The sequence below is a fragment of the Podarcis cretensis genome, assembly GCF_951804945.1.
Source record: "Podarcis cretensis genome assembly, chromosome: 11".
Lineage (NCBI taxonomy): Eukaryota > Metazoa > Chordata > Lepidosauria > Squamata > Lacertidae > Podarcis > Podarcis cretensis.
The window spans coordinates 50,838,855-50,865,869 of NC_137180.1; the positions used below are offsets into that span (position 1 = coordinate 50,838,855).

Here is a 27,015-nt window from a genome sequence, read left to right on the forward strand (position 1 = left end):
GCCACCTTTAATTCCCCCTTGTCCATGTGGTGTTTCCGAAATTCCCAAGGCAGTCACATATCTCTCCTATTTGGATTTTCAGAGCATAGGGAATTATCCAGATTTAGGGAGGAGAAAGTGTGGGGCAGCACAACCAGTTCTGACACACTGAGCACTAAACCTAGGGGGCGCTGCATGGCAGCACAACTACACAATTGAGCAGAGCAAAAGGGAAGGGTGGGTGTGCCAAATTGCGGCCTCACACAGGTTGCCGCTGAAATTTGAAAGACCAAAGTCTGCCCCCAGTGCAGCACAGGCCATTGGGTTAGTATCCACCCCCATCATTCTGCCCGGACGCTGAGGTCCAGCGCCGAGGGCCTTCTGGCAGTTCCCTCATTGCGAGAAGCAAAGCTACAGGGAACCAGGCAGAGGGCCTTCTCGGTAGTGGCGCCCACCCTGTGGCTCCCAGTACGTTTCCGAGCACAATTCAAAGTGTTGGTGCTGACCTTTAAAGCCCTAAACGGCCTCGGTCCAGTATACCTGAAGGAGCGTCTCCACCCCCATCATTCTGCCTGGACGCTGAGGTCCAGCGCCGAGGGCCTTCTGGCGGTTCCCTCAAAAGGGGATGGTTTGATACAGGACAGCCATAATCCCTTGAGCGTACCACTTACGCAGGAGCCCTACCCAGTTGGCATGCCAACCTTGATGGTCCTAGACAGAAGACCATCAAGGACACAAAGAACTTGCATATGGGAGTGGATTCAACACGGACTGAAACAAAGGACAGTGATCAGCTCTTCCCTCTGGGGGCAGGAAACTGCCAGCTCCCCTTTTCTGCTCTGGAAAATACTCATGGGGAGGGGGAAAGGAGGGACCAGCCAGGTGACAAGATACTCAGGTTACCTCCACAAACCCCTCCCGCAACCCCTCCTTTTTGTGATGTATCAATGATGTAGTCATGATGTAGTTGTGATGTAGTTCTAGGGGTGTAGCTTGGGGGATTAGTAGCTAATAAAAGTTGGGGTCTTCTTTTGTTCTGAGCTTCCATCTTGTTCCACCTGGTGGCAGGTGGGAGTCCTGTCGCGACAGTCTTCAATAAAGACCAAGCCTACTGGCTGCTGTTTTGCTCTGGTATTCCTGGCTGGTGTCCTTGTTTTTTTGTCCAAGGGAGCCCTCAGATTTCTCCGTTAACAGTAAGTAAAAGTGACTTTTGTTTTGCTGAATATAAACTCCACCCAGCCAGAGAAAAAGATAACACCAAGCTGGAAATCAGGACTCTGCCTCCTTGACAACTCACTGCCTGAAGTCCACACTGTCCTGTTCGCACCTCCAATCAATGCAGGCTAAACACACGGGAGAAGATTGTGCCCAGTTGATCCCACATGCGAAAACCTAAGGGCAAAGTTTGACCTTCACAGGAATGCTTGGCTCTGGGGAGGCGAGAAGGGAATGCTTAATAATGCAGTTGAGAAACTTGTTTTAGTTTTATTTGTTTCGCCAAAACAACCCACGTTTAAATAGAAAACAAGCTGAAATATGCACTAAGCTGTATATATTTCCAAAGCCAGTTAGGATGGGAGACAGAACTTTGAAAGGAGAACTGAAGAGGACTGGTGTGGATTGGGCAAAGTCCAGGGCCCCACAGACCCCAAAATGACCACCCAGAGAGTGGCAGGTGATTAGGGGGGCAGCAGCAGCAAACAGGCCCGTGAAAGAACTGCTGGATTAGGCCAAGGGACTGAGCAACGTGTTCTCACAGTGGCCAACCAGACGCCTGCAGGAAACCCACAAGCGGGACCCAGGGACAAAAGGACCCTCCCCTCCTGCGGTTTCCAGCGACTGCTATTGGGAAAGATACAACCATCAGGGCTAGGAGCCTCTACAAAGTTGCCTAATCGTCATCAGCACCTGGGTTAGGATGAGTGTACAAGGGCCCTCTGGGACTGATGTTAGTCCAGGCATAGGCAAACTCGGTCCTCCAGATGTTTTGGGACTACAACTCCCATGATCCCTAGCTCACAGGACCAGTTGTCAGGGATGATGGGAACTGTAGTCCCAAAACATCTGGAGGGCTGAGTTTGCCTGTGCCTGTGCTAGTTCCTATAGCATCCTTCCTTCCTCCTTCCTTCCTTCCTTCCTTCCTTCCTTCCTTCCTTCCTTTTTTCTTTCTTTCTTTCTTTCTTTCTTTCTTTCCTCTTGTGGATAGATAGATAGATGATAGATAGATGATAGATAGATAGATGATAGATAGATAGATAGATAGATAGTCGGGATGACCAGCCAAGTGTGTACCTGGTTTCAAGATACCCTTTTTGATATTTTTACTCTAAAAATATATATTAACCTTTTCTACATGAGTTCGATCCCCATGAGACAGCTGCATATTTCTGCATTGCAGGGGGTTGTCTGAGATGATCCTTAGGGTCCTTTACAACTCTACAATTCTATGGTTCTACATACAAAATTCCATTTATTCCCAAGGCAATGTGTTTATTAGCATCAGGTCAAGAGGAGCAAACTCCTGTTTTATTCCTGTAGCCAGGAGGGTGCTATGATTTAAATTGGGAGTTTCTAAAGTGGGAGGAAACATCCCCTAGTGAGGGGTGTTAGGATTACCTGGGGGGATGTCTTGCCAAAGGCAAGGTAGTTCTTTTAAAATGAGATTCAGAAGCAATACAAAATACACAAGTGAGTGCGAAGATTAAATACTTTATTCTAAAACAGCGGGGCAATGTATAGAATACCAAGCAAGCACTTAAATCTGCTACTTGGAAGCCCTCAAGAGGCGGCAAAGTGACTCCCCCAGGTAGCCTCAGTTTGCACAGCCCTGTGGCCGATCAGTCCATGCACAAGCTTTCAAGAAGCTCTGCCCAAACCATCTGATTTTATAGATAGCCTGTGTGGTTTCCAAGAAGAAGAAGAAGAAGAGTTTGGATTTGATATCCCGCTTTATCACTACCCGAAGGAGTCTCAAAGCAGCTAACAATCTCCTTTCCCTTCCTCCCCCACAACAAACACTCTGTGAGGTGAGTGGGGCTGAGAGATTTCAAAGAAGTGTGACTAGCCCAAGTTCACCCAGCAGCTGCATGTGGAGGAGCGGGGAAGCGAACCCGGTTCACCAGATTACGAGTCCACTGCTCTTAACCACTACACCACACTGGCTCTCTCATAAGTCCTGAGTCAGGCCTTTTGGCCCTTCTGGCTCAGTACTGTCTGCACTGACTGGCAGCAGCTGTCCAGGACATTCAGAGGACATTTGTTCACTGTAACAAAGCAGGAATGTAGAAGTAGTTGCAAAGCATGGAACAGTGGCAATGAAGAGAAGAGGGGTGTTAGCTGTGTGCTTCACAATTGGCCATCTAATGGGGAGGCCTGGCCAGACCATTAATTCCAGATTCTGAAATTTCTTAGCCGCATCACTCCTCAAGAGCCTGGTTCAGATCTTCATCATGCAAAAGTTCAGATCTTCATCACTATACAGTTCTTCTGGAGCACAACAGAAGGGCCTCTTCTTCAAAGGGAATGGGTATGGTGGGGAGGGTTAAAGACATCACACCTTTCCTGCTTCCTCCTTCACAGCTGAACCACTTGTCGTTGCACAGCCCGCCTTAACGCTTGCAGAGGCATCTCAACCATCACCGTCAACGCCAGCCCAACCATGAATGTCATCAGGCAGTGTCCAAGGAACAGATAGAACTAAAAAGATAAGTGCAAATGGAAATAAGGGCAGATCTATTAAGCATAATTGTTCAACTGCACACTGAAATGGAGAATGGCTGTATGTATATTGCTGAAAGGGTTTAACATTGGGACATGCCACTGAGGTGTACTGAAGCTCGCTGAGCTTTAACAGGTTGATAATTAATCAACTAGTGTTCTCTGCTAGCTCTCACATGAGTGTTTAACCTTAGATAGGGCTGCCATACGTCCAGAATTCCCAAGACATATCCAGGATTCGTACTTCGGAAATTGGGTCCGGGAGGAATTTCCAAAAATTGATTAAATGTACGGGGAAACCCAGGCGTATGGCAACCCATGTCGGAAGTGTGGTTATTTTGATGAGTTTCATAGAAAAATAGTTCACAAACCTTCAATTGTGGAGGTTTTTTTTTTTCCCAAAAAAAGGTCACTAAGTTTTGTTTCCAGATTTGAAATATGACAACTGAGCCTTAGATCATGTGATTAAGGTATTCCATTTTAAATCTCCATTTTGAAAAGGAGTTGCCTCTTAGCCTTTTGTTCCCAGGCACAGGCAGAGAAAGATGTGATAATGAAGCCTCACCAGGAGCTACATAGCCTTAGGCTGGAAGGCTAATGCAAGCTTTGGGAGAGACAGAGCTTTGGTTTTTCTCTCTGATCATAATACAGTTCTGCTGCCAAGTAATGTGCTCACCCCCCCAAAAAAAACATACTAGGGTAAATGTGCATAAAAGTGTATATATTAGTGAAAATAACATACCAAAGTGTACTAGATTATGGAAAACGCTTTGAAAGAATGTGTGTGTTTGCAAAACTTCACACAAAAAATGTGAAATTTGCACTTAAAGGCTGACAAATTTTCAAGAGGAGTTTAAACACACACACACAAAAAAAAATTCAAATTGCTGCAGAAACGCAAGGAATTGAATTGAAAATTTGGAAAATCGAGATCCTGAAGAGAACCAAAATTGACAGATCCATCTATCCTTAATCACTCACCATATTCATGTCCGAGTAGTGCATGGACGTTTCTTGAAGTCCATTATACAACAAAATCAACATTGGGTGGACCAAGTAGCAGGCGTAGCTGATTTTGGCAACCACTGACCAGAAGCCCCATGAAAGCATCCAATTGATGACACCTAAAAGGTAAAGATAAAGGTAAAGGTACCCCTGACCGTTAGGTCCAGTCACGGACGACTCTGGGGTTGCAGCGCTCATCTCACTCTATAGGCTGAGAGAGCCGGTGTTTGTCTGTAGACAGCTTCTGGGTCATGTGGCCAGCATGACTAAGCCGCTTCTGGCGAACCAGAGCAGCGCCCGGAAACGCTGTTTACCTTCCTGCTGGAGTGGTACCCATTTATCTACTTGTACTTTGACGTGCTTTCGAACTGCTAGGTGGGCAGGAGCCTGGACCGAGCAACGGGAGCTCACTCCGTCACAGGGATTCAAACCGCGGACCTTCTGATCAGCAAGTCCTAGGCTCTGTGTTTTAGACCACAGCAAATAACAAACCTTTAAAGACCCAGTTGTGGTATAGTGGTTAGAGTATCGGATCGGGACCTGGAGACCAAGGTTCAAGCCCCACTCCTGAGGCCCGATGAGGAGGCTCTGAGAGTGACATTTGCCCCACTGCCCGGGCGTGAGGTTCCCCATTCCTGCTCTGTAGAGTACCTCCATAGCCTTCCTCACACGCAAAAATTATCCACCCCACAGCAATAGCCCACACCGTCCGGTGAGTAGCTTGGTAAATGGCTGTGGCAGGTGAGTAGTCGAGGGGGTCTTGTAACGCATAGGCCAAAGCAACTACCATAAACATGGAAAACATTGCAGAAAGCCATCCGATGGAAGCCTGCACCTGCGGAAACACGAGAAAGAGACGTTTGATTGCATCTTAGTTCATTAGGACAATTCCACCTGACTCTGGTCATTTTGTCAGATCTGGGACAGATCTTCTCTTTCAATGGAATGTTCAGGCCTTCTCTTCCTGTCTCTTCTGTCGTGGACAGACTTTGGTAACATCATCATCATCATCATCATCATTATTTTGTGCCCCCTCAGCTCAGTGCCCTGTGCGGGGCAATTGCATGCACTGCCCTAAATCCAGCGCTGCCTCTGTCAACTGTTAGACCAGAGGCAATTTCATCCAGCAGAGCTTTACTGCTTCTGAAGGCAAATGAGCATAATGGTCACAAATCCAATACGTTCAGGATTGGCCCTGTCCGTAAGAAATCCAGTTGCAGCAGACTTAACTTAAACTTACAATAACTCACAATAAGTCTAATCACTATATACAGAACACCACACCAGAAGGAAAGGAGATAGAAAGAGAAAGTGAAACCCAGGCTCCTTCTGGCCCTAACTTTTATAGTCAGCATGACCTTGACAGAAGAGATAACAGTACCAAGTTTAAGCCAGCTGTACTCAGCTTCTCAGAAGGAATAACCCAAACATCATGAACCTTTTGCTTGTTTCTTTCACACAGAGAAGCTTCCAGAACCCTCTTGAATTAATTAGAATAGGAAAGATCTCTACACATCAGATCAATACTTTCTGCACTAAGAAATGCAAACTGACATGTTTAGATTACTCGGTTCAGTTACTCAGCTTTCAGGCACTTAATAATAAAATATACATCATAACCAGTTAGATTAATGCATCATAACCAGTTAGATTAATTGAACAAAATAAACCAAACAATGTAGAGGAGATTTGTAAAAAGTGCTTATTTTATTCCAAAAAAACTGCAGATGAAAGATACTTCTCTCTCATAGGAGGGAATTTCTCTTCTAAAACGATGCTTACTATGATATATGCATGCATTACCAAAAATCAAAATGAATTTAGCTTCTTCCTTCATAAATAATAAATAATAAGAATTACTATTATCCCAGCCTCCCTCCCTAAGACAACAAACAACAAAATTGCAAAGACAAAATTTTAACAACATCAACAACAACGTCTTGAAACAGTCACAAATCCTCACAATAGAGTAATTTCAAGGTTGTCAGGAACAGAATATTTCAGCCACCAAATACCTGGGTGAATAGGAAAACCAAGGACTCTCCCTGGGCCTTGCATAATAACCACAAGTTACAAATTTAGTTCTGAGGAAGTGGCATGCAGGACACAAAAGGGAGAGGAGACAAATACTTCTCACCCAGCAAGGCAGCTCCACTCAAAACTGGAATGTGACATGGCTGTTTTAAAGACTGTGGGTCCCTCGTGTTTTTATGGTGTTCATTTTAACTACAAAGTCTCCCTTAGATGCTGCAACTGCATCTTGCTCTCCTCTCGAGGCTGCTGCTCCCCTTGCCAAAACCTTCCCCATTTATTGTGTACCACAAAACGCGCCAACTTCTCTCGTTGGCTGATCAAGGCTGCTTTCACTCTCTCTCTCCCCAGGTTGCAGTGGAATCACTTCAAGGCAACACTCGCCCCAGTGGTAATATTTTGCACAGCATTTCCAGGTGGCTTGAATATTTGGAATCAAAGGGGCTCTCTCATTTGTCAGGCCAACAAGCAGTGCCCCAGGAACCCTTCATCAACGGCTCACAGCAGTAGAATGATGTTGCTTGTGCAAAATGGACTCGTCCCTTCTTGGTTTCATCATATATTGTAATAGCAAAATTAATTCCTTGAGCATGGATCCATCAAGGCACAAGAAGGGAAATACCAGTCGGTCTGGAGGGACTCCAAGGTTTGTGGAAGTATACTTTTTAAAAAAGAAATAAAAACCTTCAATTTGTATGGCTACCTGTGAAGGCAGGGAACCAAAGACAGGGAACAGAATACGAACCAACTTTTGGGAGAGGATAGAACATTGGGGAGAGGAGGAATGGCGTATCTTGGAAGAGGGCATGATTGGCTGCTGGAACCATGAACAGGAGCACTCTGCACTGCAGCATTTTTGTTGCAGTTCCTGCTTGTTTTTATTTTTTTATTCCTCATACTGGAAGGAGCCCCCATTATGAGGGTCAAGTCTTAGTGATACCTTTCTGCCTTCTAAAAGAAAAGTGTGGATAGTATGACACACACAGCACATCATCCAATTGCATTACAGTGGATGGCATTATCCCCCAGCTGTTGGCCCTGTAAATTTGCCAGTAAGGAGGTTTTGATTGGCTCTTCCAAAGCCCAGAGGATACAAAATCTTTCAGAGCCTTATGAACTACCCTCAGAGCACGAGGGATACCTTAATAACAGTGCATCTAACGTACGAGGAAGATCTTCCAGAGAAATAACCTTTTAAGATCAATGAACTTTAGAAGGAAAAGGGGGTTACGAGAAAGCAGAGGAAGGAAGGAAGGAAGGAAGGAAGGAAGGAAGGAAGGAAGGAAGGAAGGAAGGAAGGAAGGAAGGAAGGAAGGAAGGAAAGAAAGAAAGAAAGAAAGAAAGAAAGAAAGTCACACATCTCCACCATCAACTCTGAGTGGAAGTTTGGCATTTCAGAGCATGCACAGAATTCCTTGTAGGACAAGATACCGTATTTTTCGCTCTATAGGGCGCACCTGACCATAGGGCGCACCTAGTTTTCAGAGGGGGAAATCAAGGGGAAAAAAATGATTTCCCCCCCCCCCCAGCTCTGGGAGCAGCGGACAGGCTGCACACAGCCTGTGCACTTCTCCCAGACCTCCCTGCCATTGTGGGATGTGGGGGAATTCCCCCATCTCCCGCAAACGCCCACATGAGCCACGCACCCTTTAAAGAGCGCGTGGCTCCTGCGGGCTTTTCGACCGAGCCTGTGGGGCTGGCAGTGGGGGGAAGCACTGCTTTTCCCCCCCCCCAGCCTCCAAACCAGCTCCAGGAGTAGCGTGAAGGTGTCACGCGCCTTCCCGCTGCCCCCCGAGCCTGTGGGGCTGGCGGTGGGGGGAAGCGCTGCCTCAAAGACCAGACTCCAGAGTGCAGGCTTCGGAGGCTTCGCATTGCTATCGCTGAAGCCAGGGAGCCTGCGTTCGCTCCATAGGACGCACACACATTTCCCCTTAATTTTTGGAGGGGAAAAAGTGTTTTTTTCCTATAGAGTGAAAAATACGGTAGTTTGAGAGGGTATTAGTCTCTTGCAGATCATATTTGGTCCCCCAATACATATGGTTCCACAGGAAAGGAGGGATTGGGGTGATACCCCACATATTTGGGGGGATCTGAGACCAATTGAAGACAGTCTCCCTTCTCAGATGGAGTGGAGTTTGAGCCAATAGTTAAAGAAGCTCCATCTCCGACATAAATGGTTGAGACAGCCAATCAGAAATTGCTCAGGAGGATGGTCCCACCTTCCTAATGGGTTTTGACAAAAGAGCCAGCCAGTTCAGACCAGCTGGTTGTTGTAAATTTAAAAAGGGGTGGGTGTAGGTGGGTGGGTGTTAAACTTGGGGAAAGGATCAGAAAAACAACAACAACAAATGCATTCTCAGGAGGGATCCAGAGTTCCAGATATTCTGAATGGCACTGTTGGTCATATTGGAATACAACACAAACCTCACCAAGCCTGTCCCAGATTTCTTTGGAGGGCGCCACTGCAGTTAAAATGGTTTAAAATCAACACACATTTTGTTGTGCAGATAGGTTCCCAAATTTTTGTTAAACACGCCCTCCATTTACCTTGCTCCTTAGGACCGGGGTTTGCTGCTGGTTCATGTACAACCCAAGAAGAATGCCAGATAGAAATGGACCATATCGGCAGTAAGGTTTTGAGTAATACTCTGCGAAATACATCACAGTGGCCGTTTTCCTGCAAGCATATTGGAAACAGGTTATAAAAAGATTATATGAAAGGCTTGAAGGGAGAGAAAGAGCATTAACTGATAACTATTCCTAACTAAAAACATTTGGCAGATGACTCAAATGGAACGATTCTCCTGAGGTAAAATATATGAGAACCAAGTCTGAATGTTGCTGCTGTTAACAAACGTGGCATAACCCAAGTCTTCTGCTCTGAAAGGAAGTGTGATAGCACCACCTGTTTATTTGCTTCTCAAAATTCACAGGTTTTGCCTTTTTTTAAAATAGGTTGGGGAAAAAACACATTAGGCAGATGAAGTGAGTCAGTCAGATGAAATCTCCATTAAGGGCAATTTTCTTCTCAGGGTGCCATTCTAACTTCTGTTTCCAAAAATTCAAGAACCTCCGACATACCCCATAGCATGCAGAGGGTTACTTTCTTTTGGTTAATTAGATTCCTGACTGCGCTTTGGATCTCTCCCAGCATATTATTGTGACCTATTTTTGAAGGGGGAAGTTTCCAGAACCTTACCTCATATCACGAGGATTTGCAACAGGAAGCCTGTAGAATGATGACAGCAGGGCTGTCACTGTAAAAGTCGTCAGGAACAGCAAAGTCCCCAGAATTATAATTCCTTGCTTGCTCCTGCCAAAACAATAGAAATATAAGCAAAAATAGAAATATAAGCAACAGATGGGGCCTTTTTTGGGGGGGACTTTACATTATCCATTTAAATGATAAAACACTTAATAACTAAAATCTCTAACCTTTATATTCAAAGGGTTGCTTGAGAGAGCATGTATTTCCCTGTTATAACTGAAGTGATACTAGTTTTCCAAGGGGAAGCAGAATAATTCACACTCTAATTACCCACAGGCATGCATTCAGCTTGGAAGAAACAAACAACAGACTAAATGGGTCCCATTTGGTACAGTTTTCTCATGTTCTAAAACAAATTCACAGAGATACGAATGCTAAAAGATAAGGTAAAGGACCCCTGGATGGTTAAGTCCAGTCAAAGGCGACGATGGGGTTGCGGTGCTCATCTCGCTTTCAGGCTGAGGGAACTGGCGTTTGTCCACAGACAGCTTTCTGGGTCATGTGGCCAGCAGGACTAAATCGCTTCTGGCACAATGGAACACCATGACGGAAACCAGAGCGCACGGAAACGCAGTTTACCTTCCTGCTACAGTGGTACCTATTTATCTACTTGCACTGGCGTGCTTTGAAATTGCTAGGTTGGCAGGAGCTGGGACACAGCAATGGGAGCTCACCCCATCATGGGGATTCGAACCACCAACCTTCTGATCGGCAAGCCCAAGAGGCTCAGATGAACAGGACTCTGATCCGTGCCTCCCATGTGGGGTGGAGGGGTCTTAGATCCCTCTGGTGGCAGCAACAGCAGAAGGATAGGCAGGCTTTTCTGGAAATTGCCATTCTTCCTTCCCCCACACCCTGTTTTAAATGTGCTATTTATATTTGACTTCACTTAGCAATGGTGTTTTTTTCTTTGAAATGTTTTTTGTTAACTTTGTTTGTGTTAAATACGTATTCTGTAGTTGACTTCCTTTGCAATGTTTTATTTTGAAATCTTTAAGATTCTGGATTGTTTTGTTGATGTTTTAATATGCTGCAAACCGCTTTGAAGGTTTTTCCTTGAAAATACAAAGCGGTATAAAGGTAAAGGTACCCCTGCCCGTACGGGCCAGTCTTGACAGACTCTGGGGTTGTGCGCCCATCTCACTTAAGAGGCCAGGGGCCAGCACTGTCCGGAGACACTTCCGGGTCACGTGGCCAGCGTGACATCGCTGCTCTGGCGAGCCAGAGCCGCACACGGAAACGCCGTTTACCTTCCCGCTGGTAAGCGGTCCCTATTTATCTACTTGCACCCGGAGGTGCTTTCAAACTGCTAGGTTGGCAGGCGCTGGGACCGAGCAGCGGGAGCGCACCCCGCCGCAGGGATTCGAACCGCCGACCTTTCGATCGGCAAGCCCTAGGCGCTGAGGCTTTAACCCACAGCGCCACCTGCGTCCCCACAAAGCGGTATAGAAATGAAATAAATCAAATAAATAAATTACGAGGAAATCTCATGGTGGATGTTCATTGCCGAAGAAATACTCACCTCATGGAAATATAGACCAGCAGAGGTGTTGTGAAATAAAACTGGAAATCATTTGCAAGGTACCACGTCCATCCATTACACTGAAAACGGGGTGGGAATGGAAAGACAAATATATACTTTTAACATATATTATTTAAAAGATATATTATGACACAATGCCCCAATAAATAGTCCATCATACAGACTTACTGACTCTTGCCCAGCAATAAAGTTGTTGATCAGCAGTAGGTTGGCCCACCATGTTCTTCTACAGTTATCAACCTCGAGTTTCGAGAGCTCCCAAAATGTCCCCCAAGGAGCGACAGAGTAGACACCGATTAAAAGGCACAAGGAATATATATGGAGCGGCTGAAGCCTACAAACACAAGAGCAGAAGTGGTCGGGTTGCATGCAGGCACACAATTTTCAGCACGTTGTTAAACAAATTCAAACCTGATTACATTTGCAAAGCAGACTCCCTTCCCTTAAACTTCATCCCTGCATTCCTTTGCAAGCCCAGCTCAATAGCAAACGGGAGTAATTAATAGTACAGTGGTACCTCAGTTCTCAAACTTAATCCGTTCCGGAAGTCCGTTCCAAAACCAAAGCGTTCCAAAACCAAGGTGCACTTTCCCATAGAATGCAATGCAAAATGGATGAATCAGTTCCAGACTTTTAAAAACAACCCCCAAAACAGCACTGATTTGTACTATCTAAAGAGACAATTGATCCAGAAAATGAAAGCAATAAACAATGTACTGCAGTCACAGAATCAATCAATCAGTAGCTGAACTGGGTTCCACACAGTCACAAAAACACAACAAAAAAGCCGACCTCAGTTAACACCCAAAACGGAAGTTTGGCACTCAAAACAGAGCACGTTCGGCTTTTGAAAAAAGTTCCCAAACTGGAACACTTACTTCCAAGTTTGCAGTGTTTGGGTTCCAAGTTGTTTGAGTACCAAGGCGTTTGAGAACCAAGGCACCACTGTATGTCTCATTTTTAAGAGAGAGAGAGAGAGAGGGAGGGAGGGAGGGAGGGAGGGAGGGAGGGAGGGAGGGAGGAAGGAAGGAAGGAAGGAAGGAAGGAAGGAAGGAAGAAAGAAAGAAAGAAAGAAAGAAAGAAAGAAAGAAAGAAAGAAAGAAAGAAAGGATCTTTCTTGCATTTAGACTTCCTGGGAATCAGAATCATATAATTGTAGAGTTGGAAGGGACCGTGAGTGTCTTCTAGTCCAACACCATGCAATGCAGAAATCTTTTTGCCCAACATGGAACTTGAACCCAAAACCCTGAGGTTAGGAGTCTCATGTTCTAATGACTGAGCTATGCCAGGCCTAGTGGAAAAAAAATACTTTGCAGCTGAACTGTTCCATTTAAACCATTAATCTAGCTTCCCTTCTCAGGCGAATGTTACGTTGCTGATGGAAAATTCAATGTTTTTTAAGTTCAATGTTTAAGACACAGTTATCCAACGTCATGCCTTCCACTAGAATTGCAACTTCCATCACCCTCAACCATTGGCTGATGGGAGTTCTGGCCCAACAATATCTGCAGGGTGTCACGTGTACTATCTTTGGACAACGGTAGAGGCTTCAGACCCAGGCGCCAAATGCCCACCAGATCTCTCTATATGACCCTTTAGTCTCTCCCTCTCTTCCCAGGACTGGCTCATTTACCAGCCCTACTCAATTTGCCTAGTTAGAATGTGTCCTTAAACTGTAATTAAGCCTGTTGTGTGCCATGATGGAGAGTTGCATGCATGTATGTGCGTGGCCTCGGTCCAGTATATCTGAAGGAGCGTCTCCACCCTCATCATTCTGCCCGGACACTGAGGTCCAGCGCCGAGGGCCTTCTGGCGGTTCCCTCACTGCGAGAAGCCAAGTTACAGGGAACCAGGCAGAGGGCCTTCTCAGTAGTGGCGCCCGCCCTGTGGGACACCCTTCCACCAGATGTCAAAGAGAACAACAACTACCAGATTTTTAGAAGACATCTGAAGGTAGCCCTGTTTAGGGAAGCTTTTAATGTTTGATGCATTACTGTATTTTAATATTTTGTTGGAAGCCGCCCAGAGTGGCTGGGGAAGCCGAGCCAGATGGGCGGGGTATAAATAATAAATTATTATTATTATGTTTAAAAAAAAAACCCGCTGATTTCTGCATAGCTGGAATGTATTATACTGCACAAAGGGAAGAGTCACACTCATTGCTGCACCCATATTTGCCTCTAGCTCCACCCTGTGACCCTTGGAAATGGGGCTCTCAGGATGAAGAATGTTCCCCACCACTGGCCCAGGCTATTAATATGCTAATATACCCACAACTCCCTCAAACTCTTAAATAGCGGAGGCAAATATCACCTCAGGTACCAGCATGGCTAATGACAAATGACTTTCTTCATGCCCATTTTGCTAAATGGATCAAACCCTCACAAACGGTTACCGGAAAAATCGGCGCCACAGGTACTTTACTGTGAGGCGAAAGGTGATCCGTTTTTCAGAGAGATTCAGCATGTTCAAAAAGGACTGGCAGCTCAAAAAGCCACTGAGGAGAAAAAGAACTGAGGTTTAATTGCCTGTTCTAAAATGCCTGTCCTTCAGTTTCCTTTCCAAACAGAGGTATTCAAAGTAACGAACAAAAACAAGCCCCCCCCCCAAATTAAAAATAAACTCAAATGCAATAATACAGGAAAACACACAGCGTTACAATGTTGTAATACCCAAAACTAAATAGCCAGAATGAAGCAGAATGAAGTAGACATCACAATGTAATAAGCAACTGACTCAAAATCCTGTTGAAAAATATATGTCCTCAGACATCATGAAACAGACAAGGAGGGGGCGCAGTTTGTGTGATCACAGTAGTTGGTGGTGAAGGTGCCAGTTCAAACAACCAGGGATCCCACGCAATCCTGGCTGTCTGAGCTCACCAGCAGTCCCATGGGATCCCTATGGCAAGGGATCCCATAGGGGCAAGGTGTGAGCCTATGGGGCAAGGTGAGGCAGTTGCCTCAGGGCAGCAGGCTCCGGATAGATGGGAGGGGTAGCAGATCTGGCCTCCCTCCATGGAGTCTGCCCTGGGCTTGTTGGCCTCTGTTGCCGCCATGCGCCTTCTCCCCCAGGGGCAGGGCAGGTCAAGTAGGTGAGCAGCAGAGGCAGGCAGCATGGACTACCAGCAGGATCTATTGTCCTACAGATCCTGCATGAATAAAACACCTGTTGTTGTCCAATGCTTCTTCAAATAATTACCAGGGAATAATTCTCATGTTCCATCTTTATAGACTTGCAAGGTTCACTACCATGAGATGTTAGATGGTTATTTTTTTATTTAAAAATAATAATAGAGGGAGAAAAATGTCTAATAACATCTGACTTAAAGGTAAAGGTACCCCTGACCATTAGGTCCAGTTGCGGACGACTCTGGGGTTGCGGCGCTCATCTCGCTCTATAGGCCGAGAGAGCCAGCGTTTCTCTGCAGAGAGCTTCCGGGTCATGTGGCCAGCATGACTAAGCCACTTCTGGTGAACCAGAGCAGCGCACGGAAACACCGTTTACCTTCCCGCCAGAGCAGTACCTATTTATCTACTTGCACTTGACATGCATTCAAACTGCTTGGTGGGCAGGAGCTGGGACCGAACAACGGGAGGTCACCCTGTTGTGAGGATTCGAACTGCTGACTTTCTGATCGGCAAGCCCTAGGCTCTGTGGTTTAGACCACAGCGCCACCCGCATCCCCTAACATCTGACTTACCTGATGAGAAAAAATGTGTCAACGCCTAAATAAAATGGTCCACTTAGAGAAAATACGTAAACAGGGCTTTTAAGCACTTTAGCTTCCCATTCCAACTCATTATCTGTGGTAACATATAAGGAAGAGAGAGAGAGAGAGAGAGAGAGAGAGAGAGAGAGAGAGAGAGAGAGAGATAAACAGTCAGGAGATATTTGGAAATCTACTTAACTCAAGCATATCTCTGCAAACGAAGAGAAACATGGAACAAATCAGGTCCAATTGTGTCTATGTTTTTTTTAAAAAAAATAAGTTCCCTTCCTCTCACTTAATACCTTTCCAAAGCAGTTTACAAATATTAGGAGTTCAAATAATGAGTCTTTGAATGTTCAGGCTATGGCATTAATACTTTATGTTAGGCTAGACTTTGCAAATACAGTGCCCTACTGACGTTTTCATGTCTCTTCGAAGCTTACAGGAACTATTTGTTAGACAGAGGATGTTTTGAAATGTTAGAACTGCTGCTCCTCTGCAGCTAAAAGGGATGAGTGTGTGTGCCTGTCTTGAAGATTGAAATATTGTATTGAAATTGGGGCAACCCAGAAAACAATCACACAACCTCCTGTGCCCATTCAAAGGCGAGGAAGAAATGAAACAAAACACACTGTAGTGTGATTGTCCTCCTTGAAGACTGAAGTGCTGGAATGAAAATTGGCATGTGTCTGGTGTCACTAGATGGAACTAGATTTAGTTATATCTGGGACACTGAGTCAGCAGTGTCCTGTTGTTGGTTTGTTCTTGTTCAAGATAGACAATGAAGTTATTGTCAAAGTTCTTAACTGCTGTGTCCTTAATCCTTCTTTTATAGAATGTGTGTTCAGGAAACCCTTCCAAATTTTATTGATTTACAACATTTATATCTCACATTTCCAAAATGTCCAAGGCAGCCAAGAAAGACAAAGAAACACACTATATCTCAGAGGTGAGGAGAACTCATGGGCTTCTAGATATTGTTGTACTCCAGTTCCCATCAGCCCTGGCTAACAGCTTCAGTGGATGGGAATTATGGGAGTTGGAGTTCAGCAACATTTGGAGAGCCACAGGTTCCCTGCCTCTGAAATTACACACACACACACACACACACACACACACACACACACACGAGGGAAGGAGAGAAACACACAGAGAGAAATAGAGGAAAGCTGTGAAATCCTATCAACCAAAGTTCAGAAGCAAATAGGTCTTCCACAGTGTGGGGGAAGAACATCAGATTCTTTTCTCTGAAGCAGAGAATCACAAAGTTTTGGTTTGGTCACTGAAAAGGTCCTTTCCAGTTCAAACAGCAGCTCAGCCTCCCTTTAATCATTCTTAAAATATGTGAAATGCACTGAATGAAATATGTGAAATGCACTGAATGAGATATATCAAGTGAGGACTCTCGTTCTTCTTTACAACTCTCTATTGAACAAATTGCCTCTACATAACTGATCACCCTGTCAAAAAAAAAGAAAAAACCCAAAGCCAGGGCTATTTAGCAGCAAGTCACAGCCCATGAACTGCAATCCCGAGTGTCAAATATGGAATAAAACAGCAATTGAAATGAGTAGTGAGTTCATTTAGAGAACACTGTGTTTCCTTTAAAACAGGAATATATCTGCCTTTGTAGCTTCAGCTCCTACCTAAATTCTGCCACGCTGTCATTTGACTTGTATGCCCAGAAATTACCCACAAGAGACTCAGCGCTCTGATACCATTTAGAGACAAGGAGACTTCTTTACAGGGTTTCATCAGCCAAATGGCTGGGAGATGGTTTTGCAAGGAAAAACACTTCAGAACGCAGTCCAAGGTACCTAAGAATATTAAAGCAGCAGAAATTAATTCATTATACCATGTAGATTATACGTGTTCTGCCATGTACTGTTCAGGGAAGTTTTTAATCTGTGATATTTTAGTGTATTTTTGGTTTTTATGGAAGCCGCCCAGAGTGGCTGGGGAGACCCAGCCAGATGGGCGGGGTACAAATAATAAATTATTATTATTATTATTATTATTATTATTATTATTATTATTATTATTTAGAGTGAAGAAATAGCCCTTTTTTGAAAGCATGTGTGGGGCTTACTTCTGAGTAGACATGCATGGGATCGCATTTTAAGACTGGCAGATGATGGGGGATAATTAATGGACAAACAGCTTCCAAAACAAATAACAGTGCTTTTCTTCCAATTTCATAGGCTGCACTTGGAGTCCCATTCATCTGCAAAGGGGAAGCCTGTGCAAAGATTATTGCTAGCCCCACAGGACTTCCCTCTTCTCTGCTCCGGAGGGTTGGGGGGAGAAACTCAGAACAGATTTGGGGGGGGGGTGCGAGCGGAGGAGAGATGAAGATGGTTCCTTGGTGCTACACAGAATACAACTCAATACCTTTCAAAATTCGTTTTGTGTAGATTGCCACAGAGAAACCTGAAATGGAATTTTTAATCCTCCTAAAATTATCCTGAACCTGAACCCAAATGAACCCTGTGGGAGTTGAAGATTTCAGGGCTGGCTTCCTCCTGCCTCCTTGCCCTCGATTCCCTCTGTTGCCTTTCCTACTATCTCAAAATAGATTGTAAACACCTCGGGACGGAGACCTGCCATCCCCACGCCCCGCACTCTGTGATGCTTCCTGCTCACAGTAGGTGCCATAAAAATAATTACCAACATCACCATTAATAATAATGCAATGCCTACTTTGCTTTGAACCATCAAATGCGGCCAACGCTGCTGATACAGGTTCATGACTATGTTTCCTCTCTGCTTTTGATTCGCTTGCATCTCTTGCAACGAAAGATGTGCTCCCGTAATTTGCGGGAGGCAAACCGTCCGATGGCAATTCATTGCGCTTAGCCTTCTCCCATACATCAGCGGTGTAAATGGTTCCAATGATTGGCAAGATGATGAAGGAAACGCTAACGAACCTGGAAGGGAAATAGAAGTTCATTACTGCAGAGTGATTCTTGCTCCTGAGAGGCACGGTCTTCAGGGTCAGTTTCATGGCTGGGCTGAGACGTCCGCGGTCAGTACTTACAAACAAACCGCTACAAACACATCAATAGGGAAAAGGTTCTTAGCGCATCTGGCCACAGTCGGGAACGAGGCCGTTGAATTCACAGCGAACAGAGACGGAAAAGGCAATAGGAAAGAGATGGTCTTGAATTTAAATACACCTGTCAAAGGAAGAATAAGTTAATAATTTCACGGTCAGGAAAATGGAGCCTTTTGTGATCACAATTTTTACCAGCTTGTTCAACGGAGTAAATGGAAACATTTGCTCTTTTAAGTCCCAGAAAGCGTTTCTATTCGGCACAAAGGTTTTAATGCACATTTTCCAAAAAATTATAAACTTCTAGTGGCCTTAGGAAATGAATCTCTCACATGAATTCCCTTGGTTGTTTCACCTTCCTTGCAGAAATATGGAAGAAAAGGAGTTGGTATAAGCCCATGAGAGGTCAGTTTAAGGGCCAAATTGCAGGTGACCAACAGTGACCTAGGTCTTAGAACCTGAGGTCTGCTAAATGCTGTTGGACCCCAGTCAGCATGGACAAGGGTCAGGGACGATGGGATATGGAGTTCTTCAGCCGTTGGAGGGTGACAGGATGGGGAAGGCTAGCATACAGCGCAATCAGAAAAATAAAAGTATCCATTCTCCCTTTCAAAAGTACTTATAATGTTGTTTTTCCTGTTCTTTGTAAAGAACAAAGAGGCCAATGAAAAATGAGAAGGAAGAAAAATAGGAGTAAGGACTTAAGCACATTGCAGGATTCCCCAAAAATAGACCAGAGGCAATTGTATTTCATCCAGAACAGCTTTACTGCTCCTCGGTGCTTTTTAATGGGGGGACGCAGGGGTACTCGTACCCCTAAACCTTTTGTGAATCTAAGTTTGGCCTCATTTTGGGGCAGTATTTCAATATGAGTAGGAAAATGAGAGTACCCTTAAACATTTTTTTAAGGAAAAAAGCACTGCTGCTACTGAAGGGAAATGAGCATAATGGTCACAAATCCAATAAATTCAGGATTGGCACTGTTCATAAGAAATCCAGTTGCAGCTTATCTTAGACTTACCTTAAATTTACAAGAACTTATAATAAGACTAAACTTTAACATTAAGCATACAGAACACCACACCAGAAGAAAAAGATAGAAAGAGAAAGTAAACCCAGGCTCCTTCTGGACTATTAATATAGTCGGCATGACCCTGACAGAAGAGATAACAGAACCAGTTTAAACCACCTGTACTCGGCTTCTCTGAAGGAATAACCCAAACACCAGAAACCGTCCGCTTGTTTCTTTCACATAGAAATAAACCTTTCAGAACCCTCTTGAACTAAGCAGAACAGGAAAGATCTCTACACATCCGATCAATACTTTCTGTACTAAGAAATGCAAACTGACAGTTATCTGTGGAAATGGGGTGTTATTTATTTTAGATAGTAAGCATGGGAGCTTTGAAGGAGAGCAAAAGTAGATCCGTCTAGGTACACACTCTAGCCTGTTTGTAATGTCATGTTAAACCACAAACAAGGTTTGACTATGGTTTATGAACATCATGCTGGTGCACGAAGTCTGCACTATTCTGCTTCGGGTTGCGCTAGGAGCAACAAACCATAACCCTTGGCTTGCCATGTCATCTGAATGCAGACCCGTGGTTTGTTTCTCTCCAAACTTATATGTTTAATTACCAGATGCATGTACTGACATTAATGTGTCTGTGGTGTGAATGGATGGTGGCTCATGGTTACTATTAGTATTCTCCATATATTATTTCCTTTTCTTTATTATATTCTTTAATAATTGCCCCCTTTGTTTTCTTTGTTTAATCTGCAAATAATAAAACTCATGTTAAAAAGCATGAGTTACTGTTTACACACGGTGTGTAAACTCAAGACACGTTTCATAAATCCACACACATTGGATCTTCAGTTTCACCTACAAGATGTTATACAGCAACAAGCAACAAAATCACAGTCAATTTACCTAGCATGGCCAGTGCCGTAATTTCTTCTTCGTGGCAGGAACTGGGGGCACATAATCCATTGTAGTAATCAATTCCGTCCTAAGAAGTAACAATGCTTTTCAGTTCTCTTGTTGCAATAGGTTTAAGAGAAAATAGAGATACTGGCAAAAGTAGACAAATAGAGTAGATACCCAAGATGCACTGATTCTGGCAAAACTTGAAAAATACTGAGATTCTGCACATCAGCGGGACAAGAAGATTCACCAGAGGCCAGGCTGTCATGCAGCGGGGGACAGTTACAGATCTGCTCTGGGGTTTAAAAGTACAGCCCAAGACATTTTGCTGTCTGTGGTGCAATAAGAAATGGTCCCCTTGCCCACTCCCTGCCAGTAAAAATGCAACCCCAGTATATTAAAAAAACTAACAATTCGCTGCTCTTCCCTGACACTCAAAATGAGCTGTCTGAGGGGCTGAAGTCAAAGTAGGAAAGCCTGCTAAAAATCCTTCTTTCTGTATAATTATTAAAAGTTACAGGACTTGCCAGTTAGGTATGAATTCCATTTGTATCCTGAGCTTTTTATCCTCAGAATAAACCTGTAGCCTAGAAGGCAGTGCTTTGCTCACGTATGAGTAGGCATTTGAGACCAGGTATTTAAGATTTTAATTTAGCAGAGCTCTAACAAACAGCAGAGATAATGACTGCTGTTAACTTCTTTAAATTATTTTAGAATTCCTGCCTAATTTTGGATTATACCCTCTCCCCTAGAAGTCCCCCTATTTCATTCCACGTTAGTCAGCGTGTGCCCCAACCTTCCAGAGCAGTTTTTAAGGAGTACAGGGTGCGGAGAGGAGGAGACAGGACACTTTCCACCTATGAAATTCCTTAAGGTAACTTATCCTCGCCTTAGAATATTACCTCTGTCTTCACCAATTTTACTTCTATCTTCACATGGAGTCTCTCTCTTTTTTTGCTGAAGAACCTTTGGGAGTTGCCCTTCCAACACAGTCATTCAGCCAACCCAAAGTAGGTCACACACCTGCTGTACTTGGAGTTTGCAGTACTGCCCTCGGAATCTTCCGGAAGGTGCCTCAGCAGAAATGCATTCAGTGTAAGATCCCAGTCTGTCCACATTCCCACCAAGGACATTGCTGCCAGGTTTCCCAACAGAATCGTACACTGTGAAATCAAAGCAAGGATGCTGGGCAAACTACACATGGTCCACCCATAAACTGACCAAAGGAAGGATGCAATGAAAGGAAGGGGACCAGAGGCATTTTGGGGGAAATGAGAGGGTTCAGCTGCCTGCACCCAACGCTACTCTGCCAAATGCTTTGGTTGGAATGGTCCTAGGTAAAGGTAAAGGGACCCCTGACCATTAGGTCCAGTCGTGGCTGACTCTGGGGTTGCGGTGCTCATCTCGCTTTACTGGCCGAGGGAGCCGGCGTACAGCTTCCGGATCATGTGGCCAGCATGACTAAGCCGCTTCTGGCGAACCAGAGCAGCGCACGGAAACGCCGTTTACCTTCCCGCCGGAGCGGTACCTATTTATCTACTTGCACTTTGACGTGCTTTCGGACTGCTAGGTTGGCAGGAGCAGGGACTGAGAAACGGGAGCTTACCCCGTCGCGGGGATTCGAACCGCCAACCTTCCGATCGGCAAGTCCCAGGCTCTATGGTTTAACCCACAGCGCCACCCGGTCCTACTTTTTACTAATTTGGTTATTTATACTTGCATTCTGATACCCTAGGACATGGTAGTTAAGGATGGGTTCCCCAAAGCTGGCATTAGCCTGGGGATGTAGCAAAGGGTCCTGATCTCTTACATCTGCCTTAGAGAAGAAGTTATGCCTCTCCCTGAATACACAGAGAGATGGACAGAACTCGATAGACTGACTGGAAGGTTCCGAAATCGACGAGATCAGAGATTTATAGAAGATTGGGGAAAGTTTACAGAATATATGCATAAATTAAGTGATAATCAAATAACGTTTGTAAGTTTTAATGAAGCTCTGTAAGAAGAAATGTTAGAATATGAGTAAAACTAAGAATTAATTTATAAAAATAATTGAAGAAAGGCTTTAGAAATGTATAAGAAATTAAGAAGGGAAGGAGTATCAGGCAAGTTGAGGGAAGTCAAAAAGAGAATGGATATAAAAAAGATGTATGATTTGTATAAATTTTGTATTGGAAAAATTGAATAAAAATAATCTATTAAAAAAATGAATACACAGAGAGATGGAGACAACCACTGATATTCAGCCTAGTTAATAGTTGTGTAGGAAAATGCATCAACTGGGTGATTATTCTTACCCAACTACAATGAAAAAGTAACGCCAGTAAAATTCTTCCATCCGGCAAAGAGATGGAGAATTCTGGTGGTCATTAAGACCATGATGGCCACACACACCCCAACTTCCAAAAGGTGTCAGCCTACCTAAAATGACATTATTGGTGACTGGCAGGACACAGTCTGTTGTCAGACAAGTTCCACCTGGGTCCAAACCCCTTAAAAATGGACTGCGGCCAAATGGTCCCTGTCCCACAAATCCCATCCAACGACTGCTACACGTGAGTAGACCAGAAGCCTGTTTGTAAGCAGGTGTATTTGGATAGACTTAAACTGAAAGGTTCCTTGAAGCAACATTCTGCCTCTTCTGCTTGTCTTCTTCCTTACTTTTTTATTAATAATAAACTTCATAAAATTTGGCTGGTGCGGTCTTGAGCGCATTTTTGCCAGAGCCTCAGGGTTAGTCTAACCCCGCATGCACCTAGCCCATCGGTCCAAGCTACATTTTTGTATGAGAGGGAGTTGGTTTCTGGGGAGTGACGGATGAGCCAGAAGCTATATCTGTTTCCCTTTTAAGAATTTGCCTTGGATCCCAGAAAGCATTCCTGCCTGGGCGAAAGGGTTGCTAAGAGGGGTGAGATGGTAACTTGTGGAATTCAGCTGAAAGATTGGGAGGGGGGGGGGCAAAACAAAAATTAGTTGGTTTTGCCTGTCATTGGCTCTGGCTGCACCTACTATTGGTCTTGACTCTAACCTTTCCAATGGACAACAACGACCACAGCTAATATCCCGATTGCCGCTTTAATTATATGTATTTGAAATACTTTTTAAAGCCACATCAAGAATCCCAGTTAGCAGGTGTGGAGATACATATTTCAAATAAATTAACAGGCCAAGAAAACTCAAGCAAGCACACTTTTAAAATATTCTACTTACTCTTTACGGCGTAAGCTTTGGGTTCTTCTGCATTCAGGTCAGAAAGGAATTCTGTGACGTCTTCCCAACATCCAAGAGTTATATTTATTGCAACAGAAGCAAAAGGCAGTAAAAGAAGCAGGAGGAGTTTGAACCCAGAAGCCATTTCTACACCTCGTTTACCTCTAGACTTCTTCCTTTAGGCCTGGTGGTATATATAAGGGCCTCAAGCCAGTTGCCTTAGGTGAGAAGACAAGGCAACCGCATCTTAATTGAAAAAGGATCACTTTGCCTTGCAAAACAGATGCAATGCTGTGGAAATTGCACAAATAGCGTGAAAAAGGCTCTTTGCGCCTCAGTGTTTTCTCAGGTTGGATGTCTTGCTTACTTCCTCTGTGCTTTTTAAAATCACCTGCTGCAATTTGTTACAGAGATCAAGGCAGGTGATTATTACCTTTCCATGGTGATCTCTCACCACAATTTCAGAACTATCACGAAAGTATACACTTCCGAAAATTCGACATAGGATTACACACAAAGCTACAGACCAGCTTCAAGAATATATCTGAGTGAACATATTTGACTGCCTAAAAATGTACTTGATTGTGGTGGCAGGGATAAAGCTTCTGGTTTAGAACAGTGTTTTGTCTTGGAAGACTGCGATAATGGGAAGGCCATACAAATATAAACAAAACAACAACAATGGAAAGAGTCTTGTAATAAAAAGGTAACCTTTATTATTCCATTCACTTTGTACAAAAAAACCCCCCAAAATAAAACACCATCACTGCATAGTGACTGCCCATTTGTTACACAGGTCAAAAAGTGCACATCGACAAGCGTGAAGCTGTAAGAGGTACACAGTTTCTTTTTTAAAAAAAGTTTTAAAAGGCAGTGACAAGCTAGTATACATCACTGACAGAAGTGTAACAGGATCCTGCATATTCAGCTACAGGGTAGAATCAAGACGTTGTCCATAACCTCCCGATATTTGATGAGTATAAAAAGAGGGAGAAAAGGAATAACAAGCATTCACTGGTCATCATCAACAAAGCAAAGAACAAATAATGTTCAGCTACTGAGAACTCGTTTTGCTTCTGACAGAATATCCGGAAAAAACGTTAGAAGATGGCAAGGAATCTGGAGGCACCTTAAAGGCTAACATGGCTTTCTTGCCAACAGAGTGTTTTGGCCTACAGCTCAGTCGATAGAGACTCTTAAATCCCAGGGTCGTGGGTTCGAGTTTTACGTTGGGCAAAAGAGGGTTGAACTAAATGACCCTCATGGTCCCTTCGAACTCTCCGGTTCTATGGGTTCTAACTCCCATCAGCCCCCTGCCAGTATAGACTATGCCAGCTGGGACTGATGGGAATGGCAGGCCAAAGCATCTGGAAACCTCCAAGCTGGCAACTTATGATTAAAGTGCCACACAAGGCTTTTGGATATTTTTTGCTGCAAAAGACTTAACACAGCTACTACCCCCTTTGGACACCAGTGGATCAGTATTTCCTCTGCTCAATAAATAACGGAATATCACAATTCTTTAGGGGCAAAAGAGAGGTGGGAGGGGGAGCCCCACATTTATTTACATACAACATGTGTCTTCATACAAGTAACTATGGACAAAATGTATAATTCCCGAGAGCAGCGACGCCTTCCCTTGGTTTTCAAGAATGGAACGTTTAACTACAGTATAATCATGCAGTTTTCTTTCTCTCTCTCCCCCTATACATACATACATACATATATATATTTATATATACATACATACATACGTACATACACTGAACATTTTGTTTTCAATGTGTTTCCCCCCCCCCCTAAAAAAGTACAAAATTGGGCTCAGGGAATACATATGTGGTATAAAAGCAACCCACAAAAATCCAAACTAGTGTAAGAAGGGCAGCGCATGGAACCTCTTCTGTACTTCCATAAAAACATGAGTTACTGATAGAAGGTACATTCTGAGGTGTTCCTCACCTCCAAAAGCACCATACTTTCCAAAGAGGAGATTGACAGTGTTTAGGAAATGCAAATCAAAAGGTGCTAAATTAACAGGTTTATGCCACGAGAGAAGGAGGGGGAGGAAGTATCAGCACATGGCGCAAGATCGCAAACCTGCCTCCGAAGGGTGTCTCCTGTTAACAGCCACACAAATCCAACAAGGTGGTACAGCTGGCTTGTACACAGCACCTCAGGCGCACGTTCTGTCACAAACCAGACGGAGCTTTTCGCACACGAGGGCTCCGTACGGAGCATTTGCCAGCCCAGAAGAAAACGGATACACTGGCGGCGGTTTGAACATTTAATTTCTGCAGACACCTGGTTCGTGGCCACCAGCTTCACTTTTTGCAAGTTGACTTATATATACAGTGGTACCTCAGGTTACATACACTTCAAGTTACAGACTCCGCTAACCCAGAAATAGTTATCTCGGGTTAAGAACTTTGCTTCAGGATGAGAACAGAAATCGTGCTCTGGCGGTGCGGCAGCAGCGGGAGGCCCCATTAGCTAAAGTGGTGCTTCAGGTTAAGAACAGTTTCAGGTTAAGAACGGACCTCTGGAACGAATTAAGTACGTAACCAGAGGTACCACTGTACTTTGCAGGCATCTTGGGGCTGATTTTTTTGTAAGAGGCACAGTCTTGTGGGTGTCTGTTAAAACTTGCATGGGGATGTGAGTGCGCGGCATGGAGAAAGCTGCTTTAAATGCTGAAAATAAAACTAGAAGATCTTAAGATCTAGTCCAGCATCCTGTTCTCACAGTGGCCAACCACATGCCTATGGGAAACCTGCCAGCAGAAGAGTACTCTCCACTTCTGCAGTTTCCAGGAACTGGTATCCAGAAGCACTATTGGCTTCAACCATGGTGACAGAGCAAAGCCATTGAGGCTGGAAACCACTGACAACCTTCTACAAATCCTTGCTAACTCCATAACCATGAGATCTAGCAACGTGGTGTGTATTTTTAAATACAGGCCACCAGCTTCCCCATTAATCTCAAATACTCCACCACGTAACACATTTTGGTAGAGAATTTGGGCGATCTGGGAACTGCGCAACACTGAGCTAACACTATTTGTCCCAAGAGACTCTGGGTGCAATTCAGAGTAGACGAGAGCGTACGTTTAGTGCAGAGGGTTAAGACTATGAGCTGAGAAACCCCACGTTCAAATCTTGCCTTAAATATGAGCTCTGTCCCCACACATGCAGCCATCTGCAATGTGGGGATGATAATAATAATACTGACCTACCTTACAAGGTTGTTGTAAGGTTTACTGAGATAATTTATGTGAAGCACTCTGAACACTCCAAAACATTTTCTAATTGCTGGTATGGTCCAGAACCTTTAAGAAATCTATGAGATGTATGAATTACACAGCAGGCCTCGTTCTTTTTCATTTTTTTTAAAAAAAGAAATTACATTTTAGCTGCAAAATTAGAACTACTATGTAGGTAGTATTATTCACGTATAGAACAGTTTCATTATTCAGAGTGCTTCATGGTCCTTCATCTTTATGGGATGCAGCATGCTATTATATGATGGCGCTCTGAAAAAGACTCACAGTGCTCAAATAGTACCCTTTCCATCT

The 27,015-nt window shown here is 44.1% G+C and overlaps 1 protein-coding gene across 1 annotated transcript; it reads right to left on the reverse strand.

Moving 5' to 3' along the window:
• Window positions 1-3,238: 3,238 nt before the first annotated feature.
• Window positions 3,239-26,290, reverse strand: LOC307226514 (O-acyltransferase like protein-like; the record flags this gene model as incomplete). Its single annotated transcript, XM_079995210.1, has 15 exons — window positions 3,239-3,675; window positions 4,678-4,820; window positions 5,353-5,536; window positions 9,280-9,409; window positions 9,932-10,045; window positions 11,523-11,602; window positions 11,712-11,877; window positions 13,939-14,040; window positions 15,247-15,349; window positions 16,902-17,072; window positions 17,956-18,182; window positions 18,293-18,431; window positions 20,241-20,319; window positions 21,258-21,397; window positions 26,233-26,290. The coding sequence occupies 15 exons, from the start codon at window positions 26,288-26,290 to the stop codon at window positions 3,553-3,555; spliced, it is 1,959 nt and encodes a 652-aa protein (XP_079851336.1). The 3' UTR covers window positions 3,239-3,552.
• Between the last annotated feature and the right edge of the window lie 725 nt (window positions 26,291-27,015).